The sequence below is a fragment of the Rhineura floridana genome, chromosome 11 (assembly GCF_030035675.1).
Source record: "Rhineura floridana isolate rRhiFlo1 chromosome 11, rRhiFlo1.hap2, whole genome shotgun sequence".
NCBI classification, from domain to species: Eukaryota; Metazoa; Chordata; class Lepidosauria; order Squamata; family Rhineuridae; genus Rhineura; species Rhineura floridana.
In genome coordinates, this window is record NC_084490.1 from 12,019,615 (window position 1) to 12,043,576 (window position 23,962).

The window sequence follows — 23,962 nt, forward strand, 5'->3', positions numbered from 1 at the left end:
CTTCACTTCATTAGCCCCAGTGGCACAGCCAGCAATGACTCCAGTACTGCAGGTCCTTGGGCATCCCTTCAAGTATGGGTTCAAATCCTCTTATATTGTTTTGGAGTACAACACACATGAAGGAGAGGAAGGGACCCTCACAACACAGCACACACATAAAGTTTGAGCCCCTTGGGATGAAGAAGGCTATCTCCTCAGCCTTTTATGACTTCCCCAGAACTGCCTGTAGCTTAGGAGGATCCTCCATCACCAAGTCCAATCCAGTACTACTGGAGGCATTCCACCACCACTGGAGTGTGTATCTTTAAGTCCTCAGCAGTTTCCCTCAGGGAATCATACAGAACTCTCCCTATAGAACTATTGAAACCCTCTGTTGGCTGCAGACCACAGATGTAACACTACTCCCAACCCATCAGTGAGGCTGGCATCTAATCTGGCAGAAATATAGTTCTACTTTTTCTGTGTTATGATGTAGAACGCAACTTGTTCAGTATTGTCTTTCAAAGGCAGCCATTGATTTTCTTTAAAAATAAAATAATTTCCTAATGTGTATTTTATTAAAGCACAAATATTGATAGTGTATTTGTGAAAGCAACAGTTCAACTATAATTTAATCCAACCATTAAGGCATGGGTGGCTAATGTGTGGCCCTCCAAATGTTGTAGGACTAGAGTTCCCATCCTCCCTGACCATTGGTCATGCTAGTTGGGGCTGATGAGAGTTGATGTTCAAAAACATCTGGAGAACCACAGGTAGATCACCATGCATTAAAGGATGCATATGTTGTGCGGTAGCCAAGATATGATTGTAGAAGGAATGGACATCAACTTTTATATTCACCTTAAACCCTTAATATGTTATTCTGCTCACTGAAGACAGGTCCATACATTGAAAGAATCCTTTGGCATCTCATCTCCTGTGCATTATTGTAAATTTAACTATTTGCAGCTGAGCATGTGAACTGATCCTAGCCCAGTTCCCTAACTGCTACACCACACTGATTCAGGCAGATCATGTTATCTCTCTGTTTGGCTGTTGTTTTGTGTGCATTTCAAACTTCAACTTCTGAGATCAACATTAACTTCTTATAAAGACCCCATCACACTACTGACTATAAGGAGATCTAATTATTCATAGGCTCCAGTCATTTGGCCATTCAGAAACCAGTAACGGATATAAGATTTTATGGGAGAACTCATCTTTCTCCTTTCACACAACAATGGGAGAAAATGTACTGGTTTTTCAATCGACTCATAGCATCCTTCATTTCTCTGTTCCTTAGAGTATATATCATTGGGTTAAGGGCAGGAGTGACTACGGTATAGAATATGGAGGCCATCTTGTCCACACTCGTACTGGAGAAAGGTACAAGATACACAAAGAGACAGGGAACAAAAAAGAGGCTGACCACTGTCAGGTGAGAGGTACACGTGGACAGAGCTTTCCCTCCACCTTCCTTGAAGTGGCCTCTAAGAGTGGCCAGGATGACACCATATGAGACTAGCAGGACAAGGAAGCAAACCAGGGAGAGGAGGCCACTGTTGGCTGCCATGAGTATTTCAGTGATATAGGTGTCAACACAAGCCAATTTGACCATCTGTGGGACATCACAGTAGAAATTGTCCAGTTTGTTTGGTCCACAGAATGGGAGCCGGAGGACCAGGACCAACTGGGTGCTGGAATGGATGAAGCCTCCAGCCCAACAGAATGCGAGGATCCTCTTGCAACATGGGCGGTTCATTGTGGTTGTGTATGTCAGTGGGTGGCAGATGGCCATGTAGCGATCATAAGCCATGAGGGTAAGGAGGAGCATTTCTGCACCACCAAAGAAATGCAGGAAGAAGACTTGGGCCATGCAACCTCCATAGGAAATTGCCTGGCCAGAGCTGGCCAGGTCTGCTACCATCTTGGGGACAGCCACGGAACCCAAGGAAATATCAAGAATGGATAAATTGGCCAGGAAAAAATACATGGGGGACTGGAGGTGTCGGGGCTCTGCATGCACAGTCACTACAATGAGGAGGTTGCCCAATAGGACTGCTGTGTAGCAGGTCAAGACCAGGACAAAGAGTAGGAGCTGGATGGAGCGGGAGTTGGAGACACCCAGGAAGAGAAATTCAGTGACAGTGGAGGTGTTCATGGAGATGGCTGGACCTGAATGGACGAAAGACAAGGGGGTGTTACCATGAGCAGTTTTCATCAATCTATCCTACTCACTGTTCAAAGACAATACAATACAACATATCATTGTGATCTTTAAGTGTGTCAATAAAAAATATTCTCAGATAATGAGGTTCATCAAGTTAATTCATTTATCACACTATGCAGAAGCAATTAAAGCAAATGTTTATTGAATTGTTAGAACTAGCTGAACTAGACAGTAGGTTCTGAACGTCTCACAATATATGACACAGATTATAGAACATAACCTTTAACTGTGTAAATTAGGAAGATTCATTCAAGCCTTTTCTGCCAAACCAACTTTAAAATGAAAAACAGGGGGAGGGCATATGGAATTTTCTTCACCAGTGCACAGTAGATAAGTTGAGGGAAAGCAAAAAGGCAGAATTTCTTTATCATTTAGTCCATTAATTGATTAACTGTTGTGTTGTCTACAAACAGTTGTAGGGTTAGTTTTTTACCAGAATGTATATAGCCCACAAATGTTTTTTTTAAATTTACAGTGCAAAGGTACATACAATTTACAAGGCAAAGTTGTATACAATGTGGACTCTCTTAACACTTCAGGCGTCACTAACCTATGAGAAGTGATTCTGAGAATTTGTGTTCTGACTTATGTACAAAAGAGGTAACCTGCTGGAGCTGACCAAGGTCCACCCAGTGCAGAATTATTTGCAAGAATAACAGAACCCACCAGAAACTGGCCAGTTTTACCTTATTCTTACACATACTCCAGTATTCTTCAAAGATTACTGCAGCTCCCTTAAATCACTTCATTGCTTACAAACACAAATTGCAAATCTCTCTTTAGTATAACTGCATAATGGGAAAATCCTTTCACAAGTGGGACCTGCAATAAAATGTTGCAGTGTGGAGTGCTGGGGCTTAGGATTCCAGCTACACCATCCCATTTCCCCTCCCGCTCCGGTTTTCTACCATGGCTATTGCGCACCTTCATTCCCCGTTGGGTTGTTTTGATGGTGCCATTTGGCTGCACAACGAACGGCACTCCCAGCCTAAGCATCAGAAATACTTAACTGCCCCTATCTACTATGGTCAAAGTACATGTTACTAGGCGATTAGTAACGTGAACTTCAAAAGATTTTTTTTTGTTTCCCCACAAAATGCAGTCATGGCTTGCAGTCATGGCTGCCTCTGAGTCCCTAGTTCTAATTTTCACTTGGCCCTGAACCTATCATCAAAATCCATTTGCTACTCAACCAGCTACTCCTGGCTATCAAGCAAAGAGCAAAAGCAAGAATAAAGATTTATACACACCAGGATATTAATGCAACTACTTGTTCAGTTCAAGTGTCTTGTGCAGTGTCATGCTCTCCACTTCTACTCAAAGCTAATCCTCATTGTTCAACAGGACTTACTCCCAAGAAGTGTGAATAGGATTACAGCCTTAGAAGCTTGCATTTTATGCTGTGAGGGATGCTTCACTCCAGTTGAGGCTGGTGGCTCCGAGGTCAGTGGGGCAGTGAATCTGCTCCAGGTTTTAGTCCAAACTTTCAAGGAGCAGCTCCTTGATGGTTCGGACTAAAACCCAGATTGGATTCACTGCCCCACTGACATCAAAGCCACCAGCCTCCACTGCATAACTCAGTTGCTAGTAGCTAGTCACAATACTTGCACACATTAAATTTGAAGCTTTCTGTATTCTGTAATTGTTTGGTGATTAGCAACTATTTTGCCAAGTTGAAAGCCAAGGGAAGTTCTCATTCAGATGCTAAATACAGCAAATTCATATACATCAGAAAACTCATACCAAGTCAGACCTCAGCACTGTCAACACTGACTGGCAGTGGCTCTCCAGGGTTTCAGATGGGAGTCTTTCCCCAGCCCTAACATTAGACGCTGTGGATAGAACTTAGGACCTTTTTCATCCAAAGCATGTGCTTTACCACTGAACTACAGCCCATCACAGCTAACAGCCCATTTAAGCATTACCAGATTCAGAGGACTATAAACTCACAATCACAGCAGCAGCTGGGTTGCAATCACACTGCCAAAACAATACTTCATGCCTGGGATGCTGAACCTAATCAGATCCAAATCTTTTTTCCGTGAGCATACATACCAATTTCACTCAGTACATTGTTCTCACTAAAGGCAAACATATATCAATGACCTGGTGCTTCCACAATAAAGCACCCGCTGCATCTCCATCAGTTTGAGATGGTTGAGGAGCCCCAGAACACCAACATCTGATGCCCAACGAAGAGTAGCTTTCATGACTTCAAGTCTCCCCTCCATTTCCCACTTACCTTTTTCTCAGCCAGCATCAACCTGTCTTCAGAATATCCTCCAGGGTTGTTGGACTCCCAAGATAGCGCTAAAAGCATAAAGAAAGATTCAAGAGAAAAGTGTTAAGCACCAAAGGAAAGAGTGTAAAGAAAAAGAAATGTAACCTATATTGGGGGAAGGGCTCAGAAGTTCCCAAGGTCAATCTCTAGGTCTGGTCTGAAATCCTAGAGGGCAGCTGCCAGTTAGTGTGGACAACATGGAGTTAGATGGACCAATAGTCAGATTCAGTATGACGCAGCTTTCTAGTTTCCCTCTGTTCTGAGGTCTTTTTGTAACAAGACCACGACCACGGCTTATGGACAAGTAATGAATTACTTACAAGAGCATCAAGTAGGAAATATTGAAATAGAATGTAGGTAACATGCCCCCCATCTTTTCTGTTCACTCTTCAGCACAAGCATAAGAACAGAAGGACTGCCTTGCAATATCAGACCAAAGGTATATCTCACCCAGCAATCTATTTACGAAAATGGGTGGCAGATGCCTTCAGAAGCTCTTAAGCACAGCATAATGGCTTTTCCATGTTTCTTCATTCCTACCATCTCTTCTGAAGCTCTACTCTCTTTCTAAAACCAAGAGTCAGAGATCAGCAGTGCCTGTCTCTACTATTAGCTCAGTCTATTCCACATCCAGAGCTAGAGGTAACCCACACAGCCTATTCTTTGGAGAACTAAGAACATCAGTAGCCAACCATTACCTTTCTGGGCTTCCAGTATCTGAAAATCCAGAAATCTCTTGAACAAATAAACTGGTGTCCTGTTCTTTCTTTCTAGGGTGAGAGAAGAAACACATCTGGAACATTTCAGCAGCCTGTGATTATGCCCTGAGGGGAAAGGGGTCACAGAGGCAGATCCCAGGTCCTCATTCAGATGCCTTAGCCAAAACAGATAATTGCTGCATCATAGAAGCAGGACTGGAAGCCAGGACTCTCAAATCCTTTTTGCCTCCTGCACTAGAAAAAAATGGAGATGTGGTCAAAAAAGGCTACTTGACAGGATGACTGCAACAGTACAACCAGACACTCACAGCTGTGCTGTGATACCTGGAATATGGCCTCATCACACTGGCTTCTTCAGATTCTTGTTAAGGATTTTCTGACTCCCATACCATCTGCATCAAAGTGTCCCAGTCCCAGTGGAGGCCTTTTTCAGGTTGAACCAAACCGCAGGGGGCACATTTTGTGATCCTATCTTCCTTCCAAACATCCCTTTTACTCATTCCTTTGTAAAATAGTGGGAAACTGTGGGAAACAAGAGAAGTTGTTGGAATTAGATTACTCCAAGGCAATTAGGCTGGTGGTTCTTGACCCAATCCAGTCATGGATTGTGTGGTTGTGGACACACGCTTCAATGTGCATTCAAACATTATTTCTGTTGAAAATAATGTATTGTGCATGGATAATTAGATGTGCATTTGATAATGCAGATGTCATCCAACCACATTGCTTTTCTTTCAAAGCGACGCACATTAGACTGGATTTTTGTATGTCTGCCTCCATCCTTAGGGCCAGTGCCAGAGGGCGGCCAGGTCAGGCCCTGTCTGAGAGCCCCTGAAGGGCCCCTCCTTAGGTTGGTTGGTTGGGTACTGCTCTTTTCCACGATCTGTGGCAGCATCAGCTCCCAATGCAAATGTGGATCACAGGAGGAGCTCCCTACTGCTGCGCAGGCCCGCGATGCCTGCCTGCATTCCCCACCTACCTCTCCCTTGATGTAAATGGTGATTGCACTGTGGGTGCAAGCCTGCCATCAACCAAGATGGCAGTCAAGGTTTCCCTATGGGCCTGATGCCCCTGCCGCCATCTTAGTTGGTAGCAGGGGTGCACGCACATAGCACGCACATGTACCATCAACCAAGATGGTGGTAGAGGCATCAGCCCCTTAGGGAAGCCTTGGCCACCATCTTGGTTGGTGGCAGGGCAGCATTCACCAAGGGAAAGGTAGGTAGGTGGGGTGTAAATGTGTGCACGTGTGTTTGTGCTGGGTCCTGGGGCAGGCTGGTGCCCAAGGGCCCCGGCATGCCTGGTGCCGACCCTGCCCATCCTTATTCTGCTCCAATGACTTGTGACTAAGAAATGCATGTCTGCATCTGGGCATGGAAGGAAAGTCTTGTTACGCAGAGCAAGTGGGCAATGCAACATTCATAGCAGGACAGGGAGTGCTACCCAATTGTGTGAGCAGAAGGGATGTGTTCCCCTTTCTATACCCCATTCTATCCTCTTTCTTTCAAGTTCACTGATAGGTTGAGATCAACCCTTTGCATTCTCATTCAGAATGAGGGCAATGGGAGGTATTCCTTACAAAAAAGGGAATGATAATGCATGATGTAGTCATGTTCATTGGGTAAACCCTGACTGGTTGATATTGTGCAATAAAGAATCCCCCCTTTCCCCATCATTGCATTAATTGTATGTGTGGAGGATCTGACCTAAGGTCTGAAAGGGGCTGATCAAATCCTAGCATGTATCAGTTCATTCATGACAACATAGGCAACAAGCATAGCCTTTCTGAGTCAAAAGTAATGCCAAGATGTGAGATCCTGATAAGTAGATATATTTAACAGACATCACTTTCTGCTATACCTTGAGCAGAGAGACAGATGGAATATTAAGATGTATCTACAGTATTTCTAACAATACAGCAGACTGGCTTAGGTGAATTTGTCTAATTTGGGGACCCTGAAGTAGGGGGAAACCTACTTCCCAGGTGCAATGGCTGGAGGCCATATCACATTTTGCTATGTTTAGGTCAGAGATGAGATTTTCACGGATGAGATTTTGAGAAGCATTTCTGATGATGCAGCAGGCTGGCTACACAAGTCAGTCTCATTGGGGCCCCCTGAGGGAAAGGAAAGCTTTCTTCCCAGGCCAAGTAAGAAATTCTGGCAGGGGAAAACTCTTATATCCCCAGTCAGCATGCCCAATAACCAAAGATAATGGGAAATGTAGCAGTTCCCACCATCAACATCTGGAGAGTGCCATGTTGGGGTTCCTTCACAGTCATTCCTTACTAGTTGTCAGGGCCAAGGGTCTCATTTCCCATCAAATCAAAGGAGAGGTCAGAACACTTCAAGAACAGAGTGAGTTGCTGAACCATCACCAGAGGCACTCAACGAAATGAGAGGCACACAGTGAAATGCTTCTTATTAGAGACTTCTACAAATTTATTTAGTTAGTTAGCTACATGTTGTTAGTTGGTTAGTTATGGGGTTTATCAACCACTTTTCAAGCAGGCTTCACAAAATGGTTACAGTAAAATACTCAATTGTGTGTTTACAAACATGAAAAAAAATTCCATAAGATAAAATATACACAACAAAAAATGTGAGAAGTTCCCTTCTATATTCTTGTACATGCTCAATTTCAATTAAGAGTGAGTGCTCCTTAACTGAATCGGCCAGATGCATTTCAGCATAAAGTTTTCAGTGGCCTGACATTTGTAATCTAACAGAAAAAATGCAGACAAAGGGAAACTTCCAATTATGAAGTTTTTATACTGAAGCCTATGAAAGGGTGATAAAGTTGTGCAACCTGCTGTTTCTAATGATATTTGTCCCCTATCAGAGGTATTAACCACTCCTATTAGTTTGCATCTTTGTGTTAGATTAAAATATTGGGCCACTGAGAAGACTTTATGTTGAACTATGTCTGGTTGATTCATTTAAGGAGCATTACTACTACTACTACTACTACTACTACTACTACTACTACTACTACTACTACTCACCCTTCATCCTGAGGTGCCCGGGCAGTCTACAACAGTTTAAAATATATCATTTAAAACAATTTAAAACAACATAAAATAAACACGCTAAAAACAACATCACAAAACATAGGGTGAGTTCTGTTTGGGATACAAGCAGAATATAGAAGAGCACTTCTCAATTTTTGTTTGTTGTGTGTATTTTATTGCATGTTTGAAAAGTCACAACTGAGCATTTTGCAACTTCGTGTGGTGGCGGTGTTACTGTTGCTTTGAAGTTGTATTCTGTTAAGGAGAGTGGAACTTGGTTTTTCGTCATAAAATAGTTTAAAATAATGATAATAAATAGAAATGGTACATTAAAACAGAAAGACAACTGATTACATTAGAAGATGCTGTTTCTTATTCTTCTCTGCTCTTCTCAGGATACAAAAGTTCTTCAGAAGCCACTCTGGTGGCAATTCAGGATGATAGGGACATGACTGGAGTACACCCCTGTGCTTCACACACACACATACACACACCCCACACAAAAGGATGTCACAGGGTCCCCACTCCATTGGCCCTCATGGTACAGCTAGCATTGACCACAGTACGGCAAGCCCCGCGGACCCCTCCAAGCAGGTTTTCAAATCCTAATATGTTCCTCATAGCCAATGTTTTGGAGCGCAGCATACTCAGTGGGGAAGAAGGGAATCCCACACAACACAACTCACACAGCATTCTTTCCAGGACAACCTGTAGTTCAGGAGGATCCTCTGCCAACACGAGGCAAGCCCAGATCCTGCTGGAGGCATTCCAACCCACTGAAGTATTTACCTTGAGCAGGCTCCCTCTAGGGAGACAGGGCTTAATACAGACCTTTTCTAATAGGACTACTTAAACCTTCTCTTGGCTTCTCAGACCACTGCTGTAGCACCACCCCCAGCTCATCAGTGAGCCTCATATTTGGTATGACACTTCACCTAGCCTGGCAGTGAGCTATCTGTGGTCCTGACTCTTTGTTGCCTGAGCGGTTACTTTATGTGGCCAGAATGTCCCCAAAGAATGGTGGATGTAGCTTTTCCCCCACAAGATACACATAAGTCTATAATGTTCTTCCATCCAAAAACCCATCTCTCAAAAATGCTTCTGGGGAAGGATCAAAACTTTAGCTTAAGGGGGGAAGAGCGCACATTTATAAAACAACAGAGGCCCTTTGAATCCTGAGCCAGATCCCACCAGCAAGGCAGGGTTTCACATAGACCTGTCCTTTGAGGACTAGTTGAACCCTTAATTTGCCCCAAATTGCTGCTGTAGCCAAAATCCAGGAGAGGTCCAGAGCATCGTAATAGAGAAAGGAGTTTTGAGAAGAATGATGGGAGAATATGCACTATTTCTTCAACCATCCCACAGCCTCCTTCATTTCCCTATTCCTTAGAGTATATATCATTGGGTTGAGGGCAGGGGTGATTACAGTGTAGAACATGGCAGCCATTTTGTCTAAACTGGTGCTGGAAAAAGGTACAAGGTACACAAAGAGGCAGGGCACGAAAAAGAGGCTGACCACCATCACATGAGAGCCACAGGTGGACAGAGCCTTCCCTGCACTCTCCCTGAGGTGGCCTCGGAAGGTCGACAGGATGACACCATATGACACTAGCAAGATAAGAAAGGAAACTACAGTGAGGAGGCCACCATTGGCTGTCATGAGTAGCTCAGTGACATAGGTATCAGTGCAAGCCAGTTTGATCACCTGTGGAATGTCACAGAAGAAATTGTCCAGTTCATTTGGTCCACAGAATGGGAGCTGGAGGACCAGGATCAGCTGGGTGATAGAGTGGATAAAGCCTCCAGCCCAACACGATGTGACGAGCCTCAAGCAACGAGGCCGGTTCATTGTGGTCGTGTACGTCAGTGGGTGGCAAATGGCCACGTAGCGATCGTAGGCCATGAGGATGAGGAGAAACATCTCAGCACCTCCAAAAAAGTGATGGAAGAAGATCTGGGCCATGCAACCTCCATATGAGATGGTTTGGCCACAGCTTGCTAGGTCTGCCATCATCTTGGGGACAGCCACAGAACCCCAAGAAATATCAAGAATGGATAAATTCGCCAGGAAGAAGTACATGGGGGACTCAAAGAGGCGGGGCTCTGCATGTACTGTCACTACAATGAGGAGGTTGCCCAACAGGGTCACAGTGTAACAGGCCAAGACCAAAACAAAGAGAAGGAGCTGGATGGAACGGGAGTGAGAGAGACCCAAGAAGACAAACTCAGTGACAGTGGAGGTGTTCATGGATTGGCTGGACCTGGATGTTGGGAATACAATGGAACATCACTTTGATTAGCTTTCAGCAATCTAAACTATTGTTCAGTGACAGCATCCAGAGTGCGTTCTTTTACCCACTCACCCAAGAGTCACCTCCCCATAGAATTAAATGGGACTTACTTCCCAGTAGAAACATTGACTTGCAACGTCAGCACCAGAGTCCCCAACCTTACTTTTGGATGATTTCTGAATCTGCCGTCAAAACCCATGTATTATCCAATGAGCTACTCGTGACCATGGCACAATGAGCAGGCATAAGAATCAAGATTTGGAGGCACATGCCAAATGGAAGCCATACACATGTATTCTCATAAGTAAGCTCCATTGAGTTCAATGGGACTTACTCCTAGGCATGAGTGTAAGGTTGTAGTGTAAAAGTCATTATGCAAGGGAATGTATACGTTGTGCTGTCCCCACCACCACTGCCCCAATTCTGAATAATGCAAGGCTATGGTCTGAAGGCGCTTGAGGCTAGCATCCTGCTGAAGCTAAGCAAGGTCAGATCTGGTCAGTGCCTGGATGGGAGACTGCCTGGGAACCATATGTAAGCCGCCTTTGGTTTCTGTCATGAAAAGAAAGGTGGGGTATAAATGTAATAAATAAATAAATAAAATAAGGCACTGACGTTCCTTCCTCTGATCTTTGGAGAGTGCCCACCATGACCACCATCATCATGAACACTGTCAATCCCCTTTCAGCCTTAGGGACAACAGCTTTGATTTCTTTTCCTTTTCAGTGAAAACAAAAATTCTCACAGTGCTGAATTATTCACCTAATATCTGATTCTGCATTTGTGCAGAAGGAAAAGTTGGGAAACAGAGTAACCCTTGTAACAGCTACCAACTTTAGCACAATCAAAATGGTATCAGAAGATATTGCCACCAAAGACAGCCCTACTTTGAAAGAGCAATAGTCCTATTTTTTAACCATGGAAAAGCTCTACAACTTGTGAAAAGAATAAGTAATAACACATCAAACTTTGGATCATCACAGTAAGGTCCATGTCGTGCTCTGCACAGTATATGGGGATTGGCAGGGAAGCCTTGATGTACACTTAAGGGTCCTCTTCATGGATCCAAGATGCCCCCCCCATTACCAGATACCTTGTTGCTAGCCAGCATCGATCTGGCTTAGGAAAGTGTTAAGTGCAAAAAAAAAAAAAGAATCACAGAATCAAAGAATTCAGAGAACACAAAAATGTTAAGTGCAAAAGAAAAGAAGAACATGGCATTGAATAATTTGAGGGTTGAAAATTATATTGGAATTCATCCAATCCAACCCCCCACTCAGGACAGGAATCGTCCAACCACAACACTCCTGACAGATGATTATCCAGACTCTGCTTTAATTATGGATGGAAGAGAATTTGTTTGGTCCATATTTTAAAGCAAACTGACATAATCTGCATATTTCAGACTAGCATAAGGACTGCAGTGTAGTTATCATTCAGGGTTGTTGTTTCAGATTTTGCATGTCTCCAAGTTTGCAAGACAGTTCTTGGCTCAAAAATGCACCAAATGTGTTACACAATGTAAATTCAGGATAACATATTGTGTGAGCTTCCACCCTCCCACTAGGGATTCCAAGGATCTTCAGAGTCGCGGGAGTTCTCTTGCCTTCAGAAACCACCTGTTGACTTGTGAGAATTTTACTCACATGAATTCAGAGACCTTCTCACCCTCATAGTCCTTCTGAGATCTGTTGATTTAAACAATTTTGTGGGGCAAAAATTTGTAGGATAAATTGCATAATGAAAAATTGCAGGTCAACAAAGAGCAACGTTCTACCTCCTCTGAGTAAGTGTTTTCTGACTTATTTGGGTATTGTCAAGGACACTTGTTATTTGGGGTCAAGATTTCAGCCCACCATACATTGGAAATCTCACCAAGGTGGAAAATACACCCAGAACCTCCCTTCCCCCGAGACCTGGCATTACTTGGACTGTGTACTGGGCCTAATAGAGACCTTAACTTCAACAAATTGGTCCATATGTTGTTAATTGCCACCCCTGAGGAATTTCATTGAACAGACATTACGATCAAGTGTGGCTAGGACTGGGGAGGACTGCTATGAGAGAACTAGAAAAGGTCCTCAAATGCAAAGATGTATCACTGAACACTGAAGTCAGGATCATTCAGACCATGGTATTCCCGATCTCTATGTATGGATGTGAAAGCTGGACAGTGAAAAAAGAGGATAAGAGAAGAATCAACTCATTTGAAATGTGGTGTTGGAGGAGAGTTTTGCGGATACCATGGACCACAAGAAAGAAAAATAATTGGGTGTTAGAACAAATTAAACCAGAACTGTCCCTAGAAGCTAAAATGATGAAACTGAGGTTATCCTACTTTGGACACATCATGAGAAGACAGGATTCACTAGAAAAGACAATAATGCTGGGGAAAAAGGAAGGGAGTAGAAAAAGAGGAAGACCAAGCAAGATATGGATTGATTCCATACAGGAAGCCACAGACCTGAACTTACAAGATCTGAACAGGGTGGTTCATGACAGGATTCAATGGGAGCTTACTTCTGAGTAGACATACATATAATAAGGGTGAGAGAGAAATTCAGTTGACATTTTAATGTGAACCTGCCTAATTTGCCTTTCCCACAGCAATCCATGCAGCTACCCTTCAGAATTTGCATTCCTCCAAATTTTGCAGTGCAGTTCTTCAACTCAAACATGTGTACAAAAATGTGTATATTAGTGGGCCTAAAATACACATATTGGAGAAAATGACATATGAAACATATATTAGGGGAAATTTGCTTGCAATCATATGCATATTAAGCACAGTTGCATGCAAAAAATGTGTCTCTTACGAGAAATGTGCACTGAAAGGCTGATGGATCTTCATGAGGATTTAAAAAAAAATTGAACAGAATAGAAAATGTGGAGAGCAGAAAAAATGAGAAACAGTGAGAAAACAAAATTGACAGATTCAACTATTGCCAGTAGAGAAAAACACTGTCAGTTTACAATACCTTGGTTGTTGGCCAGCATCAGTATTTCTTGGGGAAGCTGGATTCTCTCCTCTGCTTGCTGATCTATAGTGCCTGTTCAAGGAGATGGAAAGAGAATCATGGAGATGGAAAAAGATAAGTATCAATGGGAATGGAAAATGGAGGTGGAGAGAGATAGAGATAGAGAGAGATGTGGCCAATAAACTGACTTCTGTTTATAGCATAGCCTTCACCCATCTTCTCAGAATACATTATTTTATTTATTTATCGTTAAATTTATATCCCACCCTTCCTCCCAGAAGGAGCCCAGGGTGGCAAACAAAAACACTAAAAACACTCATAAAACATCTTAAAAACAAAAGACTTTAAAATATATTTAAACAAAACATTTTTAAAAACATATTAAGACAAAACATCTTTCAAAACATCTTAAGAAAGAAAGAAAGAAAGAAAGAAAGAAAGAAAGAAAGAAAGAAAGAAAGATTTAAAATTTATCAGGCAAATAATGAACAGCATCCGGTGGGAGGAGGAGGGAAATCAAAGCATGTGGCTCCTGAACACAGTGGAGGGTAGCACACTTCAGGATCTAGATCCACTGATAGATCTGTAGTTAATTAACAGTACATCAGCAAGATGTAGTTATTCCTCCCTTTTTTTTAACAACAGCAAGAACAAAAAGGTCCCACCACGCAGGAGAGGGATTTGTGTGTGAAAAGACTGTGCACTGAGCAGTGGTGCTGAAAAAAAATCCCTGGCTCCCAGCTCCTAAAGGGACCCAGCTCCTTAAATGCTTGCCAGTTTCCTACCTCCAGAGCCACTATTTTGCAATTAGCTCTGGTTAGTGGACCTCAGTGTCCTAGTAAAATGAAAGGTCGGTCCTGCAAGCCGCTGTTCCACCCATCCCTGACTTAGAGAGTAATGAGGGACGGTGATGGAGAGTGGTTAGTGTCCAGCTCTAGGACTGGGGAAGTCCAGGGTCAAAACCCCATTCAGCCACGAAGCTCTCACTGGATGTCTTTGGGCCAGTCGCTGTCTTTAACCTACCTCACCATGTTGTTGTGAGGATAAAAGGGAGGGAGAACTGTACATGCCACCCTCAGCAGATTGGAGGAAGGGAAGGATTAAATGTGATGAATGAAGTTGACTATGGTGTATCCTAAGCTTTAAACCCCACTCCCTTACTACCGCCCACAGTGGAGTTCAGCAGTCCAGACCTCCCATACTTGCAAAGCTCATTCCTCATACAAAACCGAGGACAGGACTCGGAGGATCCCCTTCCTTCAGAGTAGAAAAGTGAGTTCAGTTACCACACCTTTAGCCTACTGAGCTTTCAGTGGCAAAAACTGCAGCAGTCTCCTTTTTTTGATAAAGGGTGAGTATGTGTCATCAGAACCTGTGTGGAATATTTCAGTAGCTCATGATTAGACCCTAAGGGAATATGAAGTCACAGAGGCACATCCCCAGTCAGATGCCTTTGCCAAAACAGATAATTGCTTGAACTGAGAGGCAGGCCTGGGAGAGAGGATGACTATATACAACGTGTGGCTTAGGCTGCAATGCAGCCTTCCCCAATCTGGTGCCCTCCAGATGTTTTGGACTATAACTCACATCATCCCTGACTATTGGCCTTGCTGGCTGTGGCTAATAGGCGTTCTGGTCCAAACTATCTGGAGGACACCAGTTTCAGGAAGGCTGCTGTGATCTAATGCACACTTACTTTAGTGTAAGTCTCATTAAGCTCAGTGCTTCCCAAAAGATATGTGTAGGCTGTGTCTTTTGTAGAGCCAGAATGAACAAAAGAGAATACTCAGCAGATCCAATGTAAGGCCACATTCACACAATACATTTAAAGCACCATTATACCACTTTTAACAGTCACAGCTTCCCCCAAGAAATCCTAGGAACTGTAGGTGATAAGGGGACTGAGAGCTGTTAACAAACCCCCTATTTCCCTCACAAAGCTTCACAAGGATTCTTTTGGGGGAAGCCTTGACTGTAGGGTTGCCAGGTCAGAAGCATCCTAAACCCTGAGATTTCAGAGGCAAGTCATAGTGATATCACATGAGCAGGCCCTAGTGATGTCATGGGGGCAGGCCCTAGTGATGTCATTAAGCATGATACATTAAGCATCAACCACAGTTGTTTGGAGCATACCACCCAAACAAAAAATATTCTCGGATTGGAAATTAAGATAGAAATCTTAGCTACATGAGGGCATTTCCAGGTCCAGCTGAAGTGATGGGGTTATTCCTCAGCTGCTTAGGGCGCCTGGGTAGGGAACATCTAATCTAGCCTACTTGCTTTTGGCAAGAAGGGTTTAAGTGTCCTCAGACCAGGCCAGTCACCAGAAGGCCATTGTAGGAAGAAGGGAGCCTAGTGTTGTGGAGGTGTCCAGGAAAATTTAAAGTTCTTTGACCTACCAGAATTAGAAAAGTGAGAGCCAGTGTGGTGTAGTGGTTAGAGTGTTGGAATACAACCTGGGAGACCAGGGTTCAAATCCACACACAGCCATGAAGCTCACTGGGTGACTGGGCCAGTCATTGCCTCTCAGTCTCAGAGGAAGGCAATGGTAAATCACCTCTGAATACTGCTTACCATGAAAACCCTATTCATAGGGCCACCATCAGTCAGAATTGACTTGAAGGCAGTCCATTTCCATTTTTCAATTAGAAAAGTATAACACATTGTAACTCCCCTACCACAGGTATATAGGATCAGCAGAGGAAAATATCACATCAGGTGTGGGGCAGGTGTGTGTGGTTGGGGCCAAATGGTCTCCTGGGCTGATGGGATGGAGTTTCTGCATCCCTGTTCTAACACTTTTAAACTGATCTGTCTCTCCTACCTTTGTTAGTCGTTACCACCAAGTCTACTTCCCCCTTAGGTTTCAGTTTAAAGCTCTCCTGATGAAGTTCTCCATGCTGTGGCCAAACACATTCTTCCCAGTCTTTGGGAGGTGCAACCCATCACTTGCCAGCTGTCCATCTTCCAGGAAGCCTAGCCCATGGTCCCATAATCCAAATTGCTCACATCGGCACCACCTTCATAGCCAGTCATTCCCCCCTAAGTATTTTTCTTTCCCTTTAGACTTCACTTCTAAGTACTGGAAAGATGGATGAGAAAACTATATGGGACCCAAGTCCTTTGAGTTTCCTTCCCAGAGCTTCAATGTCTGATGTGATTTCTTCATAGCTCCACATGGCAGTATCATTCATTCCTACATGGATGAGAAGAAAGGGATATCTGTCTGTGGGCTTTATGAACAATGGCAACCCTTCCTTCACATCTCTAATCCATTCTCCAAAGAGACAACATAGCTGGCATCCATGGATCTTCTTGGATTCTTGGGTTTCAATCCCACGTGGTAAGGAATCTCCCACTACTACCACTCATCTCTTTTTCTTGTCATGGGGCATGGTTTTGTTGCCTTTGCTTGACTAAGCTTCAGCCTCTCACTCTCTGTTGTGTGAGGTCTCCTGCAATTCTTCCCCTGCAGGCTGTCCTCTAGTCTCATCCTCAAGTGCCTGGAAGCGATTTTGTAGTTCCACCGGTGCAGGGTGTCTACTAGCTCTTCTGCTCCTGTCACTCTTTTCCACTGATTTTCTTCCACTTCGTTGTTGCTCTCCACAATAGTCTCCTCTTCTGCTTCAACATGCTGTTGTTCTTCCACATTCTGTAATTCTTTTTGCTGCTGTTGTTTCAGTGTTCTATCTAAGAACTCTTTGTCTTCTCTTATACTCTTCAGTGTGGCCACCCACCATTCCAGACCCCTCACTTTTTCTTCCAACAGTGCCACCAGCTTGCACTTGTTGCACATGTAAGCCATGTTGTTCTCAGGAAAGAAAACATCATTGGACACACCTTGCAGGTCACCACCATTGTGGTGTCCTTCCCACCCACAGTCTCTACTGCCTTTTGTTTGTTTCTTTCTACTTGTATTGGAATGGCCTACGCTTTGTTCTGTCCTCCTTCAGGGTAAACAGGAGAGTCCCACTGATATGTGGTGCATCATACAAAACAAAAATAATTGGGGGGACCTCCCCCACTGAACTCCTTTTCCAAACTCCTGTTTGCTCTCCCTGTTCACTCACTCTCTGAGAGCTGGCTCACTTGTATATCCTCTGGACCAGCTGACACAGCTCCCTCCACTCTGCTCAGTTAGGAGTAAGGAAACAGAATGAAAACTCCCAGCACACACAGCTGCTCCTGCTTGCACTCAGCAGCTATCAGGCCATGGCCGTTCCAATCAAGCTGCTATGGAGGTTTTCAGAGCACATGGACAGTACACACGGCTTTAGAGCCCTCTATGTCTCTTCCTCCCTACATGTCCTCTGCTAAACCCCTGCTAGCTCTCCCTGTTCACTCACTCTGTTTGCTCGCCCTCTGATGGAGGGAGACCTCCATCCTAACCACCACCACCCAGCATAGTGAATTGGGAGTTTGGATTATAACCTTACTCATGACTTAACATGCTCCATTGGTGTGGCCAGGACTAAAGTGTGGCCAACCCAATTGTCAGGAGGAATAACTAGCAAGGGTGAGAGGAGAGGGTGTTAACAGCAGGATGTCTGCCAAATTCTGCTACATCCAGAATTCACTAGCAGAAGATCGTCAGTACTAATCCTGACCAGTTCTCAGAAAACCAAAACAGAGCTAGATAGATCTCTCACAGATCATCAATGCCAGGATGTCTCTGGTCCACACAAGGAACAGGAACTCTACACACATGTGTAGCAAGGCCTGACCCACAGCACAATCCAGAAACAGATTCTAGAATCAGTTCTGGATGTTCCGTGGAAATGTGGAAGAAAGGTCTGGAGCAACTAAACTAATTCTAGAACAAAAACACAATGGTTCCTTTCATCCCATTTGGAGACCACAGCAGATAAACTATGGAATTTGCTCCCACAAGATATAGTGATGGCCACCAAATTGAACAGCTTTAAAAGAGGATTAGAGCAATTCATGGAGAATCAACAAATGGCTACTAGCCACAGTGGCTATGTTCTGTTTCCACTATCAGAGGCATTTTGTCTCTGAATGCCAGTTGCTGAAAACTGTTGGTGGGGCAAGTGCTGTTGCACTCAGGTCCTCCTTGCAGGCTTCCCATGGGCATCTCTTAGCCACTGTGAGGATACTTGACTAGATGGGCCTTTGATCTGATCCAGCAAAGCACTTCTTATATTCTTATGTATAATACAAGAAAACAAAGACCTTGTAAATTACAGGTACTCCAGTGGGGGGAATTGATCCCAAGGAGATCTTGTTTTGATGGAAAACAGACACAATCTCAATAGGCCAGTTCCCAAGGGCCATTCATTCCTTGGACAAAATAAAAGATGATTCAAACACCATGTGAAAGCCACAATGAACCTGCTCAAACCTGATCTACAGCACAGTCCTTCCTCTGCCCACTATGAAGACCACCTTCAAGCCCAGGATAGGATACAAGGAATAATATATGCACTTCATATAGCAGCAATATATTTGCATATTATCCCTGGCTGGTTGGAGCAGCTGGTTGCATGCTATTGAGGTACAGAAATACTGAGTTACTGACAAAGTAAAATGGGTTGAGGTGGCAATCATATATTGTTAGTGCCTACCCTATTGTTAGGTGCCTACTCTGAAGAACAGCATGAAAGGTTTTGATGCTCTCTGCTTCCCCAAGGACAATGAAAACATTGATGGGCAGAAGAAAGACCACATTCTACTGGCAGACCAATGGATAATTTCTGAGGGGTGATCTAACAATGCCTGCTGGATGCTGGGATTTTTGCAAACAATTCTGAACTTGGTGGAGCTACAGCTAATCCAGCATAAAGCTTGCTATTTCTTCAGCAGGAGCTCATAGTCTGGAACATTTGGTGTAGGTTATTGGTTCCAGAAGCCTTAAGAGATATTGAGCACGCATTATTTGCTGTGCAAATTTAAAGCACAATCTGTGGACTTAGTCAAAACAAGTAGGTCATTATATATCAGTTAAGTCAGATAACCTTTGGTCTGAGCTACCTTGTTTATTGATAAAGATATTCAGGGTGGGAGAAAGAGACAGACGGAGACAAAGAGAGAGAGCTGTTCAAATGCAGTACTGTGTTTGGTTTTTTGCAGATCACAGCACCTACCAAGCAAAGGCTACTTTTGCAAACAGAAGTCCTGAGTAGTGGCAAGAACTGTGTGGAGATTAACTCATAACATGCCAACAAGCACGTCACCCAGTCCAAGCGTCGGAGTATCATAGATTACCACTGAAGAACAAAAGGCTAGCCTTCTCCTTGCAGATTGATTCTGTGTGCTCCAGATGGAGCTGGTCAATGGAACTACTGTGCAGGAATTCATTCTGCTGGGCTTCAGAGTTGAACAACAGGGGCGCCTGCTCCTTCTTATCTTCTTCACAGCTGTCTACACCTTCACTTTGGCTGAGAACTTCATCATTGTCATGATAGTAGTTCAAGATGCTTGTTTGGCTCACCTACCCATGTACATCCTGCTGAGCAACTTCTCCTGGCTGGAGATGTGTTATGTGAGTTCCACAGTGCCATGGATGCTCTTTGACCTGTCCTTCCCAGGAGGGGGCATTTCCTTCCATTCCTGCTTCCTCCAGTTTTACATCTTCTTCTCCCTTGGCAATACTGAATGCTTCTTTCTCGCTGCCATGGCCTTGGATCGGTACCTAGCCATCTGCTACCCGCTGCACTACCCACAAATCATGTGCCAAGATTCTTGCTATGTCCTTGTGGCCACTTGTTGGGTTCTTGGTTTCCTGTGGTACATCGCACCAGTGTTTTTGATTTCCAGGTTGTCCTTCTGTAGTTCCAACACCATTGATCACTTTGTATGCGACCCTGGTCCAATTTTAGCCCTGGCTTGCCCCCCACTGGGCTATATCCCTCTCCTCTGCTACATCTTTGTATCCTCTGTCGTTCTGGCCACTTTCCTCTTCATTGTGATCTCCTATGCATGTGTGGGTGTTACTCTTGTGAAGACCTCCAGCCAAACCAGACGTATCAAGGGCTTCACCACTGTGTCTTCTCATCTAGCAGTGGTGACGCTCTTCTACGGCTCCGTAGTGGCTATGTACGTAGGACCCAATGGAAAAAACCAGGCTCAGATCACCAAGGTAGTGACTCTATTTTACTCTGCCATCACCCCTGTGCTTAACCCACTGATCTACTGTCTCAGGAATGATCAGATGAAGGAAGCATTGGCAAGGTTCTTGAGAAAGAAGCGGGTGATATAGGAAAATGGACACAGTCAATTTGAGGGAGGGAATCGTTCTTATTTATTTGTTTGTTTGTTTATTAGAAGCCTTTAAAAATTCTGTAAGTATTCATACAATGAATTTAAAAATACAACAGCAGAATAGCAGCAGCACCAGTAGCAACAACTCAAGGTGTTACTTTTGACCTATAAAGTACTAGTTGGCTCAAGATCTTTTCCTAATGGAAAACATACCCCCTTATGTACCTACCCATACTCTAAGGCAGGTGTGTGCAGAAGGTAGGTTAGGATCTCTTAGCAGATCTCTGGGTGATTTGCAGTAAAATTTGCAGAAATCTTCATGGCAACGAGACAGAGCGGGAAGGCAGATTGCTCAGTAAAGTCTGGACTGATGGAACAGAGTCTGGCTGGTCATTCCTTTGTCAACTAGATTGCTCATCAGCTTGCCAAGGAGGGTTGGAGAGCTCTCTAATGAGGGTTTGAGGAAGGAGACACAGAACCCCCTCCCAGCTTAGGGGAGGTGTGCATGTGCAGGGGTGTGTGTGTGTGTGCATGTGTGTCCATGCACATCTGTGTGTGTGAGACAAAGCAATGTTTTGCCATTTGAGAAAAAGGCTACTTCCAGACAATTGCTAATTTGGGGGTACAATTCAACCCTAATTTAGGTTGCACAATTAAAGTCATTTTGATGATCTTGTACAACAAACTCGGCCCAACCCTCCAAAATGGATTTTTATGTAATAAGAAAAATGATGGGGAAATGCATTGGAAAGTGTGGGCTAATAGCAACATAGGATGATACAATATAACCTACATGCATACAAATCAGAATCAATGCTTAACAAACAGTGAGGTTCTGTAACTTCTGCATGCATTTTGTGCAACAGATCAGGATGAATGCTCCATAAGCAGGTCATGGGAAAACAGAGAGAGGGGGGACACTGAAGGAGCTAGAGGCTGAGAGCACCTTGGGGTTCAGAGTGCCTCTATCTGAGGCTCTGTTGCCACAATTCCAGTCTTGTCACCCCACCCAATGAACATTCACAGGGTATGTGGTGTATATACTGTATGGAATCCGGAGCTATGGTGCTTTCTCTCCTTTCGTGTTAGGTGGGCCAGGAGGAGGAATCTTTTTCACCCAAAAGCTGCATTCCCTCCTGGGCAACCTTCCGGGGGCCACATATCAGTGGTGACTGGGGTCACAGGCAAAATTGGGTGGAGAAATCAATGTAAATCCTACCTGTTTACGGTAGGCTAGTTATTGACAGAGTCCTTCTCTATCCTCCATCCAGGCAAGCAAGAGGTATTATGAAAATCCAAGGACGAATTGCAGCCAGGTGGGGAAGTAGGGATGGTGAAGGGTGTGGCCTGGAGAGAGGCCTGAGGGCCAGACAGAGAGGCCTGGAGGGCCATATTTGACCCCCCTGACTGAGGTTCCCCTTTCTTCTTCTATGTTTGTGAACATCTGCAATTTTACCACTGCAATCTGGTGCACTATCATACAAAAAGAAAAAAGAACAAGATGAACACCTGCATTCTAAGGGGAAACAAAAAAGAATGAATACGAAAGTCAAAACTTACTCTCATCTCATTCTTTCAGTTATCAGTTGTTCTTACATCTTAATGACGCTCCAAAGCACCTCTCTCTAACCTCTCAATAGGCTGCAAAAAAACCTGACATGAAATTATACAGCCATGGGAGTGACTATATACTATAGCCAGCATGGATTTTTCACAAGCCACCATATTAAACCGAAAATACCCCATGCCATTCCGCTGCTTCCCAAAGCTCATTTCAAAACAAGATCTTACACAGCATATAGTCCTGAACTCAGAAACACTTGGTTAACAGCCCTCTACGTTTTAATGGTGATACACAAAACACTCAGAGAGAACGCAGACTTCAAAGTCTAAAGTCTAAAACAAGAGTAAAATAATCCAGACCCATGTTGGACTTTTTCTGTCATAATTTGTCAGTGGTCTTATAATTTCCTGCATTGAGCATGGGTTGGACTCAGTAGCCTTATCGACCCCTTCCAACTCTATGATTCTATAAAATTAATTACAGAGTGCACATAGTCCTATTACTGGCCTTGCCCAATGCTCTGGCCTTCACCTTCTGCAGTTTAAAAGTTAAAAGATACATGGCTGAGTTTTAACTAATTTAAGAAAATTAACATTGGAGTCTAGAATAGCACAGGCAGCCTTAGTAAGAACCAGCTGACAATGTTTTTAAAGCTAGACTAACAGCTGTTTGGCTTCACTAATCAGGGGGCCACACTCATGCCAGACATTTATTCTACTTCAAATAGTCATGGCTTCCCCTAAGGAATCCTGGGAAGTGTAGTTTTTGAAGGGTGCTTAGAGTTGTTAGGAGACTCCTATTCCCGTCACCATATGTTCAGAGGCAAATTCTTCCAAGCTACACAGAAAGTCCCCCTCTAGGATGCACACCTTAACATGGTGAGGGGGTTTGAGAGTGTTAAAGAAGCTGAGAGCAATGCCGTCAGGAGTCTAGACCAAGAGCTAGACTCCTAGCAGGGGCAACCAAGGCGGAATGATCAAAGCTGAGACACCAGACAAAAATGCATCCAAACTCAGAGGAAAACAATGGTGAACCACCTCTGAATATCTCTTATCATGAAAACCCTATGAAGAGAGTATCCAAAATGCAACACTCAGTGAGCTACTGGGAAAGAACAAAGGACAAGTAAGAGTAGCGCTGTGACCAATGACGCAGCTGGGCCAAAGCCAAAAGGAAGCCCAGAGGCTGATGTGCACAGGACACAAAGGAGAGTCTGGAGTTGTACGACACACACAATAGGAACATGGAATGGGAGAAGCATGAACCAGGGAAAGTAAGAAATTGTCAAGTAAGAAATGGATCGTATCTACATTACAATACTTGGTGTGAGTGAATTAAAATGGACAGGAATGGGACATTTTCAATCAGGCAACTACAAAATATTTTATGCAGGAAATGAGAAATTAAGAAGAAATGGGGTTGCTTAAATAGTGAGAAGTGATGTAACAAAAGCAATTAGGAACTACAATGCAAGGTCTGAGCGGGTGATATTATACAGTCACGAGAGTGGCTGTATACTATAGCCAGCCTGGGTTTTTCACATTCCAAAATGTTAAATTGAAAATACCCCCATGCCATTCTGATGCTTCCCATAAGCTCATTTCAAAACAAAATCTTACAAAACTTATAGTCCTGAACTTGGAAACGCTTGCTTAACAACCCTCTCAATTTTCATGGTGATCGCTTTTG

General features: G+C 43.8%; 3 protein-coding genes across 3 annotated transcripts; 1 reads left to right on the forward strand and 2 right to left on the reverse strand.

Moving 5' to 3' along the window:
• Window positions 1-1,195: 1,195 nt before the first annotated feature.
• LOC133367372 (olfactory receptor 4Q3-like) lies at window positions 1,196-4,500 on the reverse strand. Its single transcript, XM_061591472.1, has 2 exons — window positions 4,452-4,500; window positions 1,196-2,154 (listed from the first exon to the last, which is right to left on the reverse strand). The coding sequence occupies exon 2, from the start codon at window positions 2,138-2,140 to the stop codon at window positions 1,196-1,198; it is 945 nt and encodes a 314-aa protein (XP_061447456.1). The 5' UTR covers window positions 2,141-2,154; window positions 4,452-4,500.
• Window positions 4,501-9,561: 5,061 nt separating this feature from the next.
• LOC133365885 (olfactory receptor 4Q3-like) lies at window positions 9,562-10,467 on the reverse strand. Its single transcript, XM_061588292.1, has one exon. The coding sequence runs from the start codon at window positions 10,465-10,467 to the stop codon at window positions 9,562-9,564; it is 906 nt and encodes a 301-aa protein (XP_061444276.1).
• A 9,301-nt stretch (window positions 10,468-19,768) lies between these two features.
• LOC133366524 (olfactory receptor 11G2-like) lies at window positions 19,769-20,707 on the forward strand. Its single transcript, XM_061589731.1, has one exon. The coding sequence runs from the start codon at window positions 19,769-19,771 to the stop codon at window positions 20,705-20,707; it is 939 nt and encodes a 312-aa protein (XP_061445715.1).
• Window positions 20,708-23,962: the final 3,255 nt, after the last annotated feature.